General features: G+C 43.4%; 1 protein-coding gene across 1 annotated transcript in view; it reads right to left on the minus strand.

The window, feature by feature from the left end:
* The window catches only part of LOC131892768 (atrial natriuretic peptide receptor 1-like), a gene marked incomplete in the record, with an annotated part of 134,836 nt that overhangs the window by 56,288 nt on the left and 62,350 nt on the right, over positions 1 to 16,198 (minus strand). The window contains 4 exon segments of the mRNA XM_059242614.1: positions 8,338 to 8,482; positions 8,931 to 9,022; positions 9,104 to 9,212; positions 9,302 to 9,527. Coding sequence (XP_059098597.1) covers positions 8,338 to 8,482; positions 8,931 to 9,022; positions 9,104 to 9,212; positions 9,302 to 9,527 — 572 coding nt within the window.

Genomic DNA, 16,198 nt, shown 5'->3' on the forward strand with positions numbered 1-16,198 from the left:
ATTTCTCTCACTTCGAATATTGCGAAGGTGTTTGAGAAGATCATGAAGTTCAAACTTGTTGAATTTCTTGATATTCATGAAGTCCTTCCTCCTAGCCAGCATGGGTTCCGAGCACATTTTAGCACGGTTACCCAACTGATTGAACATATTGAGCGGGTTATTGAGGGACTAGAGAGCCATGATACAGTTGATGTTGTTTATCTCGACTTTGCAAGGCCTTTGACAAGGTAGATCATGGTCTTTTAGTTAACAGGCTCCATGAGATTGGGATCCAAGGCAAGGTTCTCAATTGCTTAAAAAGTTTCATTTCTGGTAGGAAGCAATTGGTTAAGGTTGAGGGATCCCTTAGTGACATACATGATGTCAAGTCAGGTGTTCCCCAGGGTTCGATCTTAGGCCCCTCTTGTTTATAATTTTCGTTGCCCCGCTTCTAAAGCTTAGTATTACTGCCAATCTCTCTCTTATGCTGACGATACAAAGTTAGTTTCTGGTAGGAATGGCCAAGATTCCAGTAGCCTTGCAAAGGACTTAGATCGAATCTGCTCTTGGGTAACTGAGAGTAATATGGCCCTGAACGGAATGAAATTCCGCTCAATGACATTTGGGTCAACTCCTTTAAATACTCCACTCGTAGATAATGGAGGTAAAGATATTGAGCAGGTCTCATCTATGAAAGATCTAGGTGTAGTCCTCCAAAATAATGGAAAGTTCGATGAACATATCCAGTTGAAGGTGGGTAAAGCTTTTCAAATGTGTGGTTGGATATATCGCACGTTTAAGTCAGAGATAGCATCACGATGCTAACTCTGTACAAGTCGATTGTTCAGCTGCATCTTGAATATGCCTCGCCCATTTGGGCTCCAATGAGTTCAGCAGGTTTGCAAAAGGTCGAGCAAGTCCAAAGATGTTTCACTAGGAACATCACAGGATTGAGAGAGCTCTCATATTGGGAGAGGTTAAAAAAGTTGGGACTGTACAGTGTTCAGAGAAGGTACGAAAGGTACTGATACTGTACGTCTTCAAAAGTATCCATGAGCTTTGTCCAACCCTGGGTTTAGGGTCAATTCTAGTGACCGTAGAGGTTTAATGTGCGTTTTGAGAGCACCTTCAAGCCCTCAAGAATCCAGGCTAGCTCGAACAATGAAGTCCATATCTCTTCTTTCTCGGGCTCCTTCATTGTTTTAATTTGCTTCCCTCTGATATTCGTAGGGAATACGTAGGCCTTGTTGATCCGGTAGCATCTTTCAGGTCAGACTTGGACAAATTTTTAGATAGCATACCAGATGAACCGTACATTCAAGCTAGCTTGGTCTGCCAACTCAAATTCGTTGCTAGACCAAATATCATATAAAAATTGAAAGGTAATAAATAGACGAATTATAACCTTTCATTTTAATAGTACTGGGGATTACATTCCCTGTAGCCGTTAGAAACGCCCGTGAAAAAACAAACCAAAAAAAAAAGAATTTTAGTAAAACTGAAGATTATGTGGTCCACAAACTACATAACAATGCCAATTCGAATTTGGTCGTTGACCTTTGGGGTATTGCCATCTAGTGGTCACTTTCCAGAACATGATTCCTGCAGCTGTTCTTTCTCAAGGTTCATTCACTTTAAAAGAAAATTTATTTTAAAACGGATCATATGCTATCATTTTTGTGAACCCTATTTCTTTGACCAGACTGGTTAATATACAATTGACTAGTATGCAAGAAGTGAGCACAAGTATGTGCTCAATCAATACAGCACATCTCCCTCACATGAAGGGGTTGAGGGTCTGTAGTATTGCCTATATATACCGCTGTATACCCGGCGCCTTATGTGTAACGTACCGTATATTTCTCTCTCTCAACTGATACGATCAAATACACACACACTTGTTTTTCGCTTCCACCACACGTGTCTCATCTTCGTCCTCCATCCTCATCGAGGCCACGCCCTCCCATCCTCCATGGCGCAGTTCTAGTCTTTGAACCACGCTCACGCCACACGCCCACAATTCTGCCACTTCAAATACTTCTCGTATTTCTTCTGTCATCTTTGCCGATATCCCAAGCTGAGAGGGAGCACGTCGTCTCTGCCTTTGACTACGTCAGTTCAACGGTTAGATCATCATGGGTGTCAAAGAGCAAATCTTGAACAGGAAGTCGCAGGTGACGAAGAAGTTGAATATGATTCGGGAGCTGGATAAGCCGGTGCGGTGCTGAACCGCCTGTGCAGCCTCTTAAGTGAGGCGGAGACAAAACTGGAGGAGATGACAGTGTTTTATGACGATTTGATTGCCGAACAAGACCTTGGTCGAGGTCGACGCCAAAGCGGACCTACAAGGAGAAGACCAAGGCAGTGGACGATTACTCCGCAAAAATCTCTACAGTGGCGGCAATCTGCATGGCCTGCGAGAAGACCGAGACCGCGCCCTCTGCGTTCTTGTCAGTGTCAGTACAACAGCAAAAGCGGGCGGCGGATGGGAGCAAGAACGCCCTCGGCAGTTCAAGTCTGTCCCGGAGGTGAAACCACTATTGCTGTCGTCGGAAGCAGAACCGTTTGAAATGCGAGTCTGGATTGAAAAATTTCGTATATACTTCAATGCATCACACGGGGAGTCAATGGACAACGATGGCCAGAAGGGTCTTTTTAGAACTTTCCTTGCCAGCGACCTCTGCGTTGCCATTGAGGAGGAAATACGGAATGCGGCATCAGTGGAGGCTTGCTATTTGATCCTAGAAAAACATTTCTTGGAGTTGAAGCCGCTGTTCATGCAAAGACTGGCGTTGTTCTGCTTGAAGAAGAACAGGCAATGTGAATTGCCGAGCCAACGAAGTGGAACTGTCTTCTATTACTCCGGCACAGTTCAAAGATATTCATAGCCTTGCTGCGGAACCACGGAGGAACAAGTTATGTTCTCGAAGTTAAGGAAGATCAACAATCCGATGATGAGCGACTTACTTGAGAAGGCAATCAAGCATGAAGGCATGCTGAAGGATATGGCTGCCCCGTCTGTCACGGCCGTTCCTGTTACGGCTGAGGCCATCCTGGCGGCCGTGGCCGCTAGCTGCGGTGGCTGTGGACACCCACACACTCGAGAAGCTTGTCCATTCCGAGATCATCCATGTTACTCATGTGGCAAGGTGGGACATATCCAGAACCTTTGTCGCCAATGAAGCCCGCCTGCGAGAGGGAACAAGGTCGGGGTGGATTCCCTGGCATGAAACATAATGGCGAACGCAGTCGTTCCCCTTCTGCCGGAAGATTGAACACTATAAGATCAAGGTCGACAGATATGGAGTTTATTACAATATCGGGAAGATATGGCAACAATGGATTCAAGGTCAAAGGTTTACCTGACTCGGGAGTAGCTCGCACTGTTATACCGGTGGCATGCCTGCAAGGATCTGTCTTGGCACCCTTGCGGATGGTACTGAGCGCGGCAAATGGAACACCACTCATGCAAAATGTGGAAAGGTTTTGTTCTGAAGTTGCGCGCTGAACGGCGACTATATCGGCGGCGGTCTGCCCGGACATGATGGATCCGTTAATCGGCAAGAAGGACCTCATCACCTTGGGTGATCTCTCACCCAACTTTCCCACAGCCCATACGTGTGTTACGATCAACACGATCAAGGCGGATACAACGCCACCGCCAGATGTGGAGACACCTCCACCCCTGTCTCAAAGCAAGCCACAGAAATCGAGAAAGCCATCAGCAAGATCGAGGGTGAAGCAAAGAGCAAGGTCGAACGGATCCGCTGCTTCTTGACGGGCGCAGCGGATGTGATGGTCTCCTCACTTGGAGATGAGACGGGCTCCATATTCTGGCGGTGCTATGAAAATTGAACTGAAGGATGATAAATGTATTGTACCTTATCATGTCTTAACGGCGAGATTGATCCAGTAACACCATGAAGAACCATCGACAGTTTTGCGGGAGGAATTGCTGCGCGCTAAGATGATGGTTCGGTGCCCGGAGCTGACGGAGTGGTGCCGCGCCGCCCACTTCGTGCCAAACAAGGCAGCAAGGTGAGGTTGGTTGTGGACTACCGGAGATTGAACAAGGCAAAACAGCGACCAGTCCATCCGTTCTCCTTGGTCCCTGACCTAATGCACCAGATCCAGTTGGAGAGCAGATGGTTTGTGAAGTTGGACGCCGTACACGGATTCTTCCAGATCCCACTGGACGAGAAGTCCTCGTACTTGTGCGCGTTCTTGTTGCCTGATGGTAAGTACCGCATCTTGACCTCCCAGCAGTCGTCTAACCATTTGACCTGGCGTTGCACAGCGTAATTATTGACGGATGACTTGCGTCTACACGGTTGGGCTTTGGCCTGATTCAGCGCGAAAGGTCGGTGGATGGACGCGGGAGATCCGCCTCGTTCAGTGTGGTTTCATGCGCTTTATCTCCGGCACCGAACGAACTATGTTACCATTGAGCTGGAGTTGAGCGCGATTTGGTTCAGACAAAAGTGCAAGTCCTTTCTACAAGGAATGCCGGAGTTCGAAAGTAGTCACGGATCACAGACCCCTCTTGGGATCTTCGAGAAGCTGGGTCAATTGAGAACGCAAGGATTCAGAGGTTGTGCGAAAATCTCGAACAATACTTGTTCACAACTACGTGGGTTTCGGGCAAAAATCACCTGATTGTGACTGAGCAGGTTCCCCACCTTCGCGGCGGACCTGTCCTTGGAGGTGGCTCTCTGCGCGAGGGTTTCAGAGGATGATCCGGCGTTCTCCATTATTTCCAAGAACATGGATGAAGAATACTTGAAACTGAGAGGATGTGTTGAACGAAGCCACCTGCTCCCTCGCCCATTGTCACCTCAATTTCAAATATCTAGAAAATACCACCACGCAATGATGATTTTCATGAGTACCCTTCTTTTCTTCAATAACGTTTCGACGCCACTGAAATAGGTACCAAGGATTCACAGTTTTCAAACTGGCAAGAGCTTTTCGCTTTGAATGTGCTTTGAAAATATGTTCACATTAATATTGATTAGTCAAATTGAAGAATTTCTTGATGTCTAGATCCACACCTCTCAGAACTTTGTCGACGTAATGTCAAAAAATCGACCTATTTTTGGTGCCCCTAAGTAGCACTTCTTACGCGTCTATTGAGACATTAAAGTAGCAGCCACATGACGATGTTAGCAAAAATTTTGGGAGGTCACTGGGGCACTTTCTAATACAGAAGAGCTACTAAAAGGCATAATAAAGAAAAGACCAAATTAGAACTATGAGTAAATCATCTATTAGTCCGATAGCTTTATTAATTTGAAATAGAATGAGAGACTGACTGTGCAACAAAATATTCATCAATCAAAGTCGAAACACTAAGACTTTTTGGTCTGCTCTGTCTCATGACAGTGAAGGCTGTGGTTCCTATTGAATAAAAAAAGTGTGCTACGCTCATGAACATTGATTGGTAAAAAACTTTGAATAGCCAAATCTGTAAAATAGGTTTTGCAAAAGCAATTCGAACAACTGAGCATTTTTTTGTATTTGGATGCTAGGGTCGGAGGGATGAGGCCTCACCCGGCCAGCGAAAGCCAGCCAACACATCGACCTTATACTTTTTCCGATAGGCAGTGTCGTGTCCGTATGAGTTTGGTTCTCCGTCTGTGGGCAGTGTTAGCCGTCTAAAAAGTTTCCTAGAGAAAGGCCGGGAAGGAGATTCGAACCTGGGACCTCTCTCATATAAGAGAAACTGCGCTAACCTCGACACAAAGTCTCCTCCACCAATTGACTAAGTAAAACAAAGTGAATCCCTAATTTGAAGATTTAGGGAAAAGTGGTCATGCCCGATGCTAAACTTTTGTGATGTAGTCAGCCTTCGAAAAGCTCTCTTGGTTCAAGAAAACATGGGAATCATTTGTCGACACCACTTTGGTCTTTAAAATCAATCCTTCAGGGTGTCACAGTCAAGGCTATGTCTATTTCCTGAACTATTTCAAAATATGGTTGAAGACTTCGGAAAAAGGGTAGAAAACAATACAAAAAAGGTAGTTAAGAGGTTGAATAGATTGCCAGAAAAAGGTAGAAAAATCAGCCATAAAAGGTGAAAAGTCGTAAAATAGGTCAACAAAAAAGTTTCATTTGGTCTCATTTATTGGCAGCCAAACATTAATAAAAGACAGACGACTATCATTAAGATTTTTTTGTTAGACAAAGAAGTTGTTCAAAAATATGTTAGCCTAAAGTCCTTCCTTCACGTGTAAGGACTGTCTGTATATTTTTTACGTCTTTCAGATAGGGATACTTGGCAAACAGTCTATCCATCCTGACTTGTTCATGACTGGCAAGGACAAAAAATATTGTACAAAGAAGGTATCTTTCCTTACGAACGACGGTTTAGGCAGGTTTTCCTAAATTGGCCGAAAAAGGTAAAATACTACGTTTTAGCATTTCTACTTCTTTCCTAGGTCTATTTTTTTGCTGGCTTCATTATTGCTACAGGGAATGGGATCCCAAGCAGTTCAAGACGGAAAAAGGTATCAATTTTACTCGACTTTATAGTCATTTACTAGTTGATCCACCAATGAATTAGAGTTGGCAGATGTGGTTAGCTCTTGATGATATGATGGAGAAAAAGGGTGGAGTCGTGCAGATAGCTACGCTCGCTTTCATGGGTTCGATCCCAAGTCTCTTTAGGTCAGTTTACTCTCTTTGACACCAACTATGCCATGCAACATTTGATATCCATTATTTTTAAACTCTTTGTTGCGAGATATTTCTCATTGGATCATAGGTCTTTTACAATGTATACAGTATATACATCTATTTCGTCCCATTCTGGGTTCTGGGGCCGCCATTCGAGGCGATGATCCACTAGAAGGGGGGGAGACCTGGGATCGAACCCATGAACCCGAGTTTAACTCGGTCGCGCGTTAACCAATTGCGCTAGAACCATCTCCCTTTATATTAATTTGAATTATTTGCGTGTTCATCACAACTAATGTCCCATCCGAAAAATCAAATTAGCAAATCAATATTTACTACCTAATTTTTACCTTTTAGCAGATCATCCATTATTTCATTGGCGATATTTTGCAAATTTTCAAAACCTACATGATGAAAGCACTAATTCCAGTTGACCTAAACTCAAAAGCCGTCTAGCTCAACCAAAAGAAGGCCTTGGTTTGGGTAAATGCTTCTAGCACAATAATTTGCCACCAGAAATGTCATTGTATTGCGATTCAAGGAAAACCTATATAATGCTGATACCCTGAACAAATACTGTTAGTCTAGGAGATGGTTGTAGCGCAGTCGCTTAAAGCGTGACCGAGCTAATACTCGGGTTCATGGGTTCGATCCTAGGTCTGACCCAGAATGGGACAAGACTCAGTACATTCAGGCTGAATTGTATATATTGTAATATTGTGAAAATTAACGAATCCAATGAGGCATTCTCGCAATAGAAAATTATTTTTTTTTGGTTGACAATGACGCCGTCATCCTTGATTTTTAAAGAATTTTGAACCAAAATGATTAGCATTAGAAATGGCAACGGACTCAAGCATTCAATTTTTTTCCCAGCCCTCGAGAATCCAGACTAGTTCGAACAATAAAGTCCACTTCTCTTCTTTCTCGGGCTCCTTCTTTGTTTAACTTGCTTCCCTCTAATATTCTTAGGGAATACGTAGGCCTTGTTGATTCGGTTGCATCTTTCAAGTCAGGTTTGGACAAATTTTTCGTGTGTGCATGATCATTCCCTAAGTGACAAAATCATGCACAATACCTTTTTTTGTTTTTATATCGGAAGATACGGCAAACGTGCTATTTAAGGGGCCAAAAATGACGAAACTAATAAATCAATCAATTAGTTTGTGACCCTTTTTTTTCATCGGTACCGTGGGTGCTCTGCCTTCAAAGTACTGCAAAGTAATCTATCCATCTCATTGACAGTCTCGTGATTTTTTTAACATTGTTATTTCCTTTTGACAACGAATAACTTTTGTGTTTTGGTTTTTGAACCGCATATCCTAATCTTACCATGAAATGCGATAACTCCCCAACATTTATATTGCTACATTTATACTTTCACAAAGCCCAGAACGTCTAACTTCAGAGACGGACACCCTATTCAAGTACTAAAAAGCAAGCTTTCTACGTAAGGAAAAAACTGCCATCCAAGAGGTTTTTATTTTTATGAAAAGTGAGAAAAGAACCACGCTATTGTACTCGCAACTCTTTCTGAGGCATTCACAAACCTGGCGTTCCGTAATCCCGAATCCCCTAAATAAACAGTTTCTCGATGACATGCCTTAGCACTTCGTTATTTATGAATGCCAGGACTCAGCAAATCAAATTCGTTAATAAGCCTGAGGCTCGATAAACACTTACACATGCCCGTTTCGCAACGAGAACCATCAAATCCACAGTTGGGCTCGTCCAAAGGTGGCCCCAATCCTTGACGGTTGGGCCAATGAATTGGACGCGAGTCATTCAATTCAAAAGTGGAATTCAGACCTCGATAAACGCCCACTGTCTGTTCGAAAGAAAGCAATTAGACATGATTAGACATTGTTATGCAACCATAATGGATAGTTGGGATGATCAAAGACACGTGAATGGCCAGTAGTATTGCCATGAGGTAGCCACCCAATGTTCATGCGCCACGTTCCTTCTCTCATTTGAGATCATTGCATTTCCCCCGTGAAAATTGGAGTAGTGAGCCAAGGACGACGTTATCACGGTAAAGTCGTCCTTGAGTGAGCTAAGCTTGTGTGATCAGCAATAAGGTACTCAATCGATGAAAAAGGCATCGTGTGTTCGCTTGGCAGCCTTGAAATTGAACCGACAATATGATCGTGCTTTGACTGGCTTGATCAACCATCAAAATAGACCAAGCCCAGGCCAAGAAAACCCTCCACTACCTTTGATGAGCGTGCGTCCGCATATCTGAGTACCGGCAACATACAAATGACAATACCTACCATGAATTCGCCAGTAACCGGGTCCATGTCTAGTAGAGCATAATCGGCCTTCCGATCCCCATTGCCGTCGATATTCACTTCGCCAGACACGCCTAAGAAAAGATGGAAACGTAAGAAGATAGTCCACGAGGAGAATGTGTACAATCCTTGCAATTAAGGCAAGCAACACCTACCCGAGATGGTTCGGTTCCACATTTTGGTGACTATCAATTTTCCGTCGGATTTGGCTTCCATTCCTTGCTCTTGAACCACCTCCCTCAATGCCGTGGCATACAAAAGTACCTGAAATAGTAATTCGGTTCGACATCGTTTACGCATTTTTGAGTGATTAATCGCCGACAACTCTGCCCGTGGGTGGCGTGGACACTTACGGCGTCGTGAAAGTTGGCCACAAAACTGCTGACTTGCTCGGGATAATCGTAGTTGAACATTCTCTTGGACAGTCTTTTGACGGTGGCGGAAAAGTTCTCGTATTCCGCGGTGTACGAGCTACTGGCAGTAACGGTTAACACGGCTTCGAATGCTTTCTTGGCCCGCTCATTCTCCGAGTCTGTGGCCTTGTGATTCAACCATGGCTTATATTCCCCAGATTTCCGACTGAAAGAGGAAAATAAACTCGATATGCACCATCGGACTGCCGGTGTATGGCTCATTTTGACCTTTCTCTTGGAGTTGCGTGAAAAAAAAGGTACATCCACACACGCACAAACACAGCGTTTAGCCTTGATTCCGATGTACCATTCCTATTGGTCAAAAAGGTCAAAAAAGTTCTTGGGCTATTCTTTGGTGTAAGTTGAGACTGGCCGGGGGAAAAGTTGGTCCTCAATTCAATCCTGGCCTCCTTTAGCGTGGCGGCTGTGAATGGATGCGTCATTTCGAAAATGGTCACCCAACCCAAGGGCACAACTTACTCGATCGACCAAGTTGAGTGAGTGGATATTAAATTCTCTCCTTCTTCCCCTTCCATTTTTTTTACCTTGGATTGAAGACCGGCAACATTGAAATATTGCTCAGCATTTATCATCGAAAAGATTGCCATCGAAAAGATTGCCATCATGTATAAATCATTGCAATTGCTTTCCTTCGACAAACGGCAGTTGTTGATCAATCCAGTAGTACAACAATTCGATTATTCGATTTGTTTCTCGTCAAAAAGTATTTTCTTTCGCATTGTAAGAAAGACCAATAAGCCATAATAAGCATTACAACAAATAGAGAGAAAGGAGACGCGGTATAATGGTTAGCCAGTTCCTATCATGAGTGAGGTCCCGGTTCAATTCTCCCCTCACCCCACCCCATCCCCATCCCCAATCTTCCCTCAGGAACCTTTCAAACGCTAACCACATCCACAGAAGCATTTTGATACGGACATGACGGTCCCTATCGGAAGCTTGTAAACAGACGATGTCATAGTTGGCTTCGCTGGCCGGGTTTGGCTCACCTAGCACCCAAAAAAATGTAAAGAAAAACGAGATGGCTTCATATTGAAGATAATCAAAACGAGCAAAGTCGAATGGTGAGTAGACACTAAACCCTATGTCTATATGTCTTTGGTTAACATGGCGATTTGTTGACCATTTCTTACCTTTTCAGATTTTATTAAGGTCAATCCTAAAAAGACCACTTTAGCTTGTACTACTTGACATGATTGCTCAGTATGCTGAGGATGCACCTTTGGTTGTCGGACCAATCCTAAATTTTAGGTTCTCAATGAGTCATGAAACAAAGCCGGATTGATACTTTACATTCCTGTTTTACTTCCCTCAATTGGGTCGGAAAATCATGAAACAGTTTTTGTTTCCATACGAAAATACGACAAGAAAATTAAGTTAAGGCCGGCCAATGGATAAATAAAGACTTTCTTACCCTAATCAATTAAACAAACCCAAATGATAAGTTAGAATCGAACACCCTGAGCTTAAAAAAGTCTCAAGAAAGGACAGGGTGGTCCAAAAAACAGTCAAATTTCATTAGCTCATTAGTTCTGGCACTCTGGCATTCTCATCTCATGAGCATTTTTAAAGATGCTTTCTAGTTCGAAACCTGAAGTTCTCCTCTGGTCTTTCCCTCTAATATTCGAACAGAATTACAGAATACATTACAGAATATGTGAATTACACTTGAATCCTGAAGTGCAAGAAAAATGTCGTCGCTTGATCACCACGAAAGAGTTAAATCGCTTGCCAGTTCCATCATCAACGACTGGCCGGTGCCGGTTTCAAAGTCAATAATAACTCTCTGATTTTGAGTGCGAAGCAGGAACTCGTCATTCCCATATGTACGGTACACCTTTCCCACCAGATAACCGCCTGACAATCTCTTTTAGATCTCTTGGATCTCTGTTTGACCAATATCGGTCGTTGGAGTTTGCAGTTGAGGAGAGGGACGTAAAAAAAGAATGGCTCTATCCACATTACGACCCAAAAGTCAATAGTGAGAGAATTGCTGTATCTACACATGTCAATACGTGGTGCGTCTGGCTTGGTTGTGTGCTTTAGCTGGCAAATGAGGCCAAATATATCTCCTAATGGGAAGGGATCTTGTTGTCTTCTTCTTTGATCGTTGGCGTGTCTCGTTGTCTCTGATCTTCGTCCGTTTGTAGGCAGACCATATATTGTATGTATATTCAAGGTGTGAGATGAGGGGAAACCCCTGTGCCTTTTTATCTTATCTTCGACAATGGTCGTAAATGCCTGAGGTAAATGAGAACCAACTCCTACTTGGATCTGATCAAACAAATTTGCTAAGCCATGATAAGGACGAAAATATTCAACCAAAATTGCAAATTCATGTCCAGAAAAAAGAGTTCTTTGAGCTTTGAAACGGTTGCTTTGATCCTTGCATCAAGATCTTCATTTTCATCAAAAAATGTGTGCATCAAATGAAGTGGGAAGGGCTTTTGTTTTAAGCAAGGCTCGAGGAGACTTATTTTGCAAGGCTCGGCGTGGCCTTTATCCTATAATAGGTTGTGTCCACAAAAGACGAGCGTCCAGACTGCTTTGGTCTGACGAGAGGATAACGAAAAGGGATCAAAGTTGAGCACCTTCCAATTAGTGCGCAGACAGAAAGGTACTTCTAGCAACTCAAATTGAATTTTCTCTGCCAACCTTTGGTTTGAACGTAAAAAGAGAAATTTCCTCAAAAAACAAAGCGATTCCCCAGAATTAAGAAACATTACCCACCCCATCAAAGCAGACTCAAACTCAAAGTTCATGACCGAAGCACAATTTCCTCCTATCTGGCTGAACATGTTTGAGGACAGCCCCTTGGGAAATTAAATCCAGCTCAAGTTGAAGATTCTCGAAAGTGATGCTCTTTACTCCATAGTGAGAGGAATTGGTTTCCACCAAAGCTCATCAAAATGGAATGCATATTTGGCTGACAAGTTCCTCGTTCAATTCTTAGGAGGGAGCTATTTTCTCCTGATGTTAGTACTTGCAGTCTTGAGACTTGACAGACTTTTCCGCCTTCTCTCTCTTTCGCTCTCTCTTCTACTCTTCCATGTCTAAAAAGTTGTCAAACACAAGTTCGAGCCTCGGACTATCTAAACAAACAGTTTTGAGAGCTCTGGACAATTTCGCCTGTGAGATCAACTCACTCCGGATGATCTAAGCCCATTGATTAGTCTAAAGACTCGATGGCCTTTGTTACAGGAAAAGTCTTCATCATGAGAGCTTTTGGCCCAATTGAGCAAGAGAAAGAAGTGACAGCTGGTGAGCTCACTTTTTTTTCGCAAGCCTGTCCAAAGTTGGGGACGTCCAATAATTTGGCCGGAAATAGGCCAAGCTTTGAACACTTTTACGTACACACTACACAGAGAAGCGACAACTGGCCCGAGCAATGAACCAATTCGAGCAAATTTCCATGTGTACATCGAAATCTGAGCCGAACAAGAACCTTTGCATTCATGCGGCAAAATCAAAGTTTGTTGAAGTGTATTGATTCATTTATAAATACTGGCTTTGCTTTGTTAACCCTCGAGGCACAAGCACGCAAAATAGTGATGTTCTAGTGATTGGGAATCTTGTCAAAATTTGAAAGTCTCCCAAGATCTCTGTACTAAGTAATGCTTGTCGGAGAGCCAATATGTAAAGTGCATGAATATGAAAATTGCTCGCGTTCATTTTTGGTATATAAATCACGCCTAAAGGCCCCTTATAGAGAAAAGAGAGAGATCGCTATTGTACTCGCAACTCTTTCTGAGGCATTCACAAACCTGGCGTTCAGTAATCCCGAATCCCCTAAATAAACAGTTTCTCGATGACATGCCTTAGCACTTCGTTATTTATGAATGCCAGGACTCAGCAAATCAAATTCGTTGATGAGCCTGAGGCTCGATAAACACTTACACATGCCCGTTTCGCAACGAGAACCATCAAATCCACAGTTGGGCTCGTCCAAAGGTGGCCCCAATCCTTGACGGTTGGGCCAATGAATTGGACGCGAGTCATTCAATTCAAAAGTGGAATTCAGACCTCGATAAACGCCCACTGCTGTTCGAAAGAAAGCAATTGAGCATGATTAGACATTGTTATGCAACCATAATGGATAGTTGGGATGGAACAAAGACACGTGAATGGCCAGTAATATTGCCATGAGGTAGCCACCCAATGTTCATGCGCCACGTTCCTTCTTCCATTTGAGATCATTGCATTTCCCCCGTGAAAATTGGAGCAGTGAGCCAAGGACGACGTTATCACGGTAAAGTCGTCCTTGAGTGAGCTAAGCTTGTGTGATCAGCAATAAGGTACTCAATCGATGAAAAAGGCATCGTGTGTTCGCTTGGCAGCCTTGAAATTGAACCGACAATATGATCGTGCTTTGACTGGCTTGATCAACCATCAAAATAGACCAAGCCCAGGCCAAGAAACCCTCCACTACCTTTGATGAGCGTGCGTCCGCATATCTGAGTACCGGCAACATACAAATGAGAATACCTACCATGAATTCGCCAGTAACCGGGTCCATGTCTAGTAGAGCATAATCGGCCTTCCGATCCCCATTGCCGTCGATATTCACTTCACCAGACACGCCTAAGAAAAGATGGAAACGTAAGAAGATAGTCCACGAGAGAAATGTGTACAATCCTTGCAATTAAGGCAAGCAACACCTACCCGAGATGGTTCGTTTCCACATTTTGGTGACTATCAATTTTCCGTCGGATTTGGCTTCCATTCCTTGCTCTTGAACCACCTCCCTCAATGCCGTGGCATACAAAAGTACCTGAAATAGTAATTCGGTTCGACATCGTTTACGCATTTTTGAGTGATTAATCGCCGACAACTCTGCCCGTGGGTGGCGTGGACACTTACGGCGTCGTGAAAGTTGGCCACAAACATGCTGACTTGCTCGGGATAATCGTAGTTGAACATTCTCTTGGACAGTCTTTTGACGGTGGCGGAAAAGTTCTCGTATTCCGCGGTGTACGAGCTACTGGCAGTAACGGTTAACACGGCTTCGAATGCTTTCTTGGCCCGCTCATTCTCCGAGTCTGTGGCCTTGTGATTCAACCATGGCTTATATCCCCAGATTTCCGACTGAAAGAGGAAAATAAACTCGATATGCACCATCGGACTGCTGTGTAGGGCTCATTTTGACCTTTCTCTTGGGTTGCGTGTAAAAAAAAGGTACATCCACACACGCACAAACACAGCGTTTAGCCTTGATTCCGATGTACCATTCCTATTGGTCAAAAAGGTCAAAAAAGTTCTTGGGCTATTCTTTGGTGTAAGTTGAGACTGGCCGGGGAAAAGTTGGTCCTCAATTCAATCCTGGCCTCCTTTAGCGTGGCGGCTGTGAATGGATGCGTCATTTCGAAAATGGTCACCCAACCAAGGCACAACTTACTCGATCGACCAACTTGAGTGAGTGGATATTAAATTCTCTCCTTCTTCCCCTTCCATTTTTTTTACCTTGGATTGAAGACCGGCAACATTGAAATATTGCTCAGCATTTATCATCGAAAAGATTGCCATCGAAAAGATTGCCATCATGTAATAAAATCATTGCAATTGCTTTCCTTCGACAAACGGCAGTTGTTGATCAATCCAGTAGTACAACAATTCGATTATTCGATTTGTTTCTCGTCAAAAAGTATTTTCTTTCGCATTGTAAGAAAGACCAATAAGCCATAATAAGCATTACAACAAATAGAGAGAAAGGAGACGCGGTATAATGGTTAGCCAGTTCCTATCATGAGTGAGGTCCCGGTTCAATTCTCCCCTCACCCCACCCACCCCCATCCCCAATCTTCCCTCAGGAACCTTTCAAACGCTAACACATCCACAGAAGCATTTTGATACGGACATGACGGTCCCTATCGGAAGCTTGTAAACAGACGATGTCATAGTTGGCTTCGCTGGCCGGGTTTGGCTCACCTAGCACCCAACAAAATGTAAAGAAAAACGAGATGGCTTCATATTGAAGATAATCAAAACGAGCAAAGTCGAATGGTGAGTAGACACTAAACCCTATGTCTATATGTCTTTGGTTAACATGGCGATTTGTTGACCATTTCTTACCTTTTCAGATTTTATTAAGGTCAATCCTAAAAAGACCACTTTAGCTTGTACTACTTGACATGATTGCTCAGTATGCTGAGGATGCACCTTTGGTTGTCGGACCAATCCTAAATTTTAGGTTCTCAATGAGTCATGAAACAAAGCCGGATTGATACTTTACATTCCTGTTTTACTTCCCTCAATTGGGTCGGAAAATCATGAAAACAGTTTTTGTTTCCATACGAAAATACGACAAGAAAATTAAGTTTAAGGCCGGCCAATGGATAAATAAAGACTTTCTTACCCTAATCAATTAAACAAACCCAATGATAAGTTAGAATCGAACACCCTGAGCTTAAAAAAGTCTCAAGAAAGGACAGGGTGGTCCAGAAAACAGTCAAATTTCATTAGCTCATTAGTTCTGGCACTCTGGCATTCTCATCTCATGAGCACTTTTAAAAGATGCTTTCTAGTTCGAAACCTGAAGTTCTCCTCTGGTCTTTCCCTCTAATATTCGAACAGAATTACAGAATACATTACAGAATATGTGAATTACACTTGAATCCTGAAGTGCAAGAAAAATGTCGTCGCTTGATCACCACGAAAGAGTTAAATCGCTTGCCAGTTCCATCATCAACGACTGGGCCGGTGCCGGTTTCAAAGTCAATAATAACTCTCTGATTTTGAGTGCGAAGCAGGAACTCGTCATCCCCATATGTACGGTACACCTTTCCCACCAGATAACCGCCTGACAATGGTGTCTGGCAA

Source organism: Tigriopus californicus, chromosome 1, assembly GCF_007210705.1.
Source record: "Tigriopus californicus strain San Diego chromosome 1, Tcal_SD_v2.1, whole genome shotgun sequence".
Taxonomy (NCBI): Eukaryota; Metazoa; Arthropoda; class Copepoda; order Harpacticoida; family Harpacticidae; genus Tigriopus; species Tigriopus californicus.